Genomic DNA, 4437 nt, shown 5'->3' with positions numbered 1-4437 from the left:
AACTATTACTGATTTATGGATAATTTGTGAGGAATTCTAATGAATTCGAATTCTATGGTACACCAAATCAAATATTGGCTTCAAACAATACGATTATTATTATTATCATTATTATCATCACAATCATTAGAATTGAATGAATTTACATCAACCAAAGCTATTAACGTCAGTACCAGAAAGCGATATCGAAGACGAATCAGTATCTACCAGGATAACATCCTCACCTACGGTTCGATTAATTAATTAAATTTTTGTAAGGAAATTGGAAGGAGTAAAAATTAAAAAAAAGCAATGTAACAATAACAATAAGAACTACAGTAATGACAACAGTTAGTAATAGATGAGGAAAATAATAGAGTAATTCAACTAGTCATTTGAAAAAGAACAAATGAGTAATTTGACGGTGACAAACGGATGACATTTTTTTTTTTTTTGTTTCAAAAAGATAACATTTTTATTGTTGAGATAATTTAAGATAGTCACCTTATTGATTATTATTTAATTGAAATATGCAGAATATGAGGGAAAGTTATCGAAGTATATTGTTTAAGTCAAAAACCAAATCCATACTTAGCCATATATATATATATGTAATAAATAATTGAACAGATGAGTATTTGAAGGGTGACAAAAAGGTGACATTTTATAGGCATTATATATCCATACTAGCCACCTTTTATTCTTCTCTCAATTCGTATATTGATTATAATTTCAAAACTGTTACTTTATAGATGCAATGTTTGTAAAAAAAGGAACTTAATTGGAATGACATTTTGGTGACATTTCGTACTTTTGAATTTTGATTTTTCCAACTAAGCTGTACAGTGTTGAAATAGCTGATGATATTTCTAGTTACATATATTTGGAAGATAAGACTATTTTAACAGGAGTATTCATTTATTCAACTTGTCTCCTGCTATGTGACATGCGTAACTGTACGTACTAACTGATATCATTTACTAGAGATTTTTATTACATTCAGTTCATCTGCTTAATCAAATCAATAATTCTTATCATTTGCCGTTATCTTATCACTAATTTGGTAGTGTTTCTTAGTTAGGACTTTTGAAGATTTTACAATCCTCTGATATCAATTAACTGATTGTCACTCTTTCAAGACAATAATAAGATATATAAATGAGATCTTGTCAGATTTAGTGAAAGTGAAAAGTCAATTGAATCTATATACACTCTCCATTAAATGATAATTTGATTGCATGATAACGGATGAAAATTAACCATATCCATTTGGTTAAGCTATTACCATCGAATCCACAAGAAAATCATCTGTTACATCCGTTATCAAATTATGCGAGCCGAAAAATTGGAAGGCAAGAGTTATCATCATTTCGTTATCAATTACAACAACGAACTGGTGGTCAACGTTCAAGCTTTATGCGACGTCTTTCTGCAGCTATACCATCTCTTTCGACAGATTCAATGCCTTTTGCTGCCGTAAGTTCTTTGTTGCCGTAAAAATTTCGGTAGTATTATTGGACTCGGTGTAATTTCATCTCAAATAGTAATTCTATATCAGATAATAGATTACTAAGAATTTATTTCTTAATCAATATTTGATAATCTCTTCAATTCATTCATCATTTATTGTTTCAAATAAACACTTCAAAAATTCTTTCTTCTCTATTTAAAATTAACTTTTATTACTATTACTTTTTAATTGAACATATAAGTGATTGATAAAAATACATTTCCTTTAACTGATAACTAACTTGTTATTATGACTGATTGTTTGATAAGTTTTGTTGTAGTCTACAAATGTCATTATCACTTAATCATACTTATCCCTCTTCTTTAAAATATTAAATGTATTCATTTATCTGATAAGAGGAAAACAAATAAACTGTAATAGTTATTTTATTTGTTTATTCTTTTTTTTTTTTTTTTTTATCAAATGATTACTTATCTTTCGTAGTATTGTCATTTGCTAAAAAAAAATAATGTTTAACAAACAATGTCATCACAAAATTGATATTTCATTTATCATTAATGAAATGATACATATGATGAGGTGACAGATAAGAATGACTTTTGAGAAATGACATCATTTCATGTAAAGATGTTTAAACAAACCAAAGCTGAAATCATCACTTATAAAGCTTTTCCAACTTAGTCAATCTCCATTTTCGTCATTTTTTCTTAACCAAAAACATTGATTTGTAGTTTGCTTTATTTTCTTCACAAAACAAAACAAAAAAAAGTGTTGTTGTCGTCAGGCTGAAATTCTTATCTAAGTTTTTTTTTTTTTTTCACTTGTCATTGTTCTATTTTAAATATTCTTCTTTTCTAAGCTTTGATTTTGTTATTTTAATATCGTCAGTTATTTTGTTTATATTATCATTTCTATGTATACAAAAAAAAAAAAAAAAGCAATCGAAAGGCTTATATTCGAAATAGGTGACAGATAGAAAATTTCATGATATGAAATGTCACATGATAATCTTAACAAATGTTAAATTCACATCCAATTGCTTCAATGCTATTTTAAACTTTCTATATGAAAAGTTAAAAAAAAAAAAAAGGAAAATGTTTAGTTTTTGCTTGCATTTTTAATGTAAACTTAACTATAATGCAAAAGCATAATATTTAAGTATAATTTATTGATCGATCATTAATTGAAAGATTGATTGATTTAACCAAAGATAAATTCAATTGGAAAAAATATTTATATACCGTAGGTCTAACTATTATTATGTCTTATCTTATTTTACATACTGTAAGTATTAGAAAAATCAAATAGAAGGGAAGATTTCAGGTAAATTTCCATACTAACTAACAATGTTAAAATGAAATATCGCTCAATTCATTGCTACTACTATTGCTGCTATCAATTTGATTATCCGATAAGGCATCAAACTTATCAATGCCACTATCAATTTGATTATCTGATAAGGCATTAAACTTATCAAACTCTTCTGCATGTTTTTGTTCACTATTTTCAAAAAATTTCTCCTAAATTAAATTGGACTAGTGAAGAATAATAAATGAAAAACGAAAGCGTAATCGTTATCACAACTTGGAAAATGTATGGTCACTTTTGATAATAACACTTACTTATACATTAATCAACTAACCTATGATCTTTGATGATCTTTTTTTCTTTTTTTTTTGGAATCGTTTAACTCGAAATTAAGAAATTTCATTGCTCCATGCACTGTACAATTTTTGTTGCTTAAAATATTAAATGTATAGATTGACGAAAAGTTAAACACTCTGAGATATCTCATTGGATTCTTATTTTATCGATTTTATAAATGAAATGAAAAAATAAAATGTTGTGTAAAGAAATGAAAAAAAAGACAACAACGAATTCTCGGGATATAAGAAAAGTTATGCCAAATGTTGCTACCGAATTGACAAGGTGAATTTTTCTTTTTTTTTTCTTTTTTTTTGTTACATGAAAACACTTAAGACAGGATTATGTAATTGAAATTTATATAAATGATTTCAATTAAATTCCTATACCAGATAAATGAAATGTATTAAAATGATGTAAAAAAAATTCCAAATATCAGTTAAATAGTAATTAATTTTAATAGTAATTTTAAGAAAATATTTTTTGAAATAAAATAATAAGTAAAATGATAGCGTAGTATTTTTTTTTAAAAAAAAAGCACTTCTTTTAATAAGTTTTAAAATTTAATTTTCGTCTTTTTTTTTTTACAATTTATTCTATCATTAAATAATTTTAAAATTATAATTATAAGTTTTATACTTAAACATTCAAATAGTTTTAACATAATCAAATAATTTTAAAGCCGTAATTACAAGTTTTATACTTAAATACTTAAATAATTTTAACATAGTTAAATAATTTTAAAATTACAATTATTACTATCGTACCATTTGTTCATTTAATTGTTACAAAAATTTTTTTTTTTTTTTTTTTAAAACATTTCAATAAGACATTTCATTCCCCATAGATATCTTAATATTTAGATGTATTGCAATGACCTTACCCGGCAATGTGATCAAGGTAAGTTATCCAGCATTGTAAGCCCATAAGCTGATTGATTCATCTTGCAATGCTGGCTCATCATCATCATCATCCATCATACTGCTTTTTTTTTTTTTTTTCACTTCACTTAATTAGAAGAGATCTTTTCTCCCGAATGATTTTGTTCTTCTACCCGCACTTGAAATGTTGTATCGAGCATTTACTTCGAACATATTGAGAATTATTCTTTGGGGAGGAAAAACGAAAATGTTCGGTTGTTCGAATGTTATTCAGTATATCGTATAGATTGTGAAGAAGTGTATTTTACTTCTTCTCGATGAACCAATGAAAGAAGAGGAAACGATCATATTCCTAAATTTTAATTAAATCATTTCTATCACATTTAACATTTTCCATCCGTAATATTTAACCCTTTTTTTGTTTTTTGTTTTTTTTTTTTTTTTTTTTTTTTTTTTTTTGTT

At 25.6% G+C, this 4437-nt stretch overlaps 1 protein-coding gene across 1 annotated transcript; it reads left to right on the top strand.

Annotated features, from left to right (window-relative positions):
* Positions 1–1227: 1227 nt before the first annotated feature.
* On the top strand, positions 1228–1476 carry LOAG_12977 (hypothetical protein; the record flags this gene model as incomplete). The annotated part of the gene is made up of 1 exon (XM_003148489.2): positions 1228–1476. The coding sequence occupies one exon, from the start codon at positions 1228–1230 to the stop codon at positions 1474–1476; it is 249 nt and encodes an 82-aa protein (XP_003148537.2).
* Positions 1477–4437: the final 2961 nt, after the last annotated feature.

The sequence above is a fragment of the Loa loa genome, assembly GCF_000183805.2.
Source record: "Loa loa unplaced genomic scaffold supercont3.252, whole genome shotgun sequence".
NCBI classification, from domain to species: Eukaryota; Metazoa; Nematoda; class Chromadorea; order Rhabditida; family Onchocercidae; genus Loa; species Loa loa.
The sequence above is the reverse complement of the archived record's forward strand: the minus strand, read 5'-3'. Positions and strand labels throughout refer to the sequence as shown.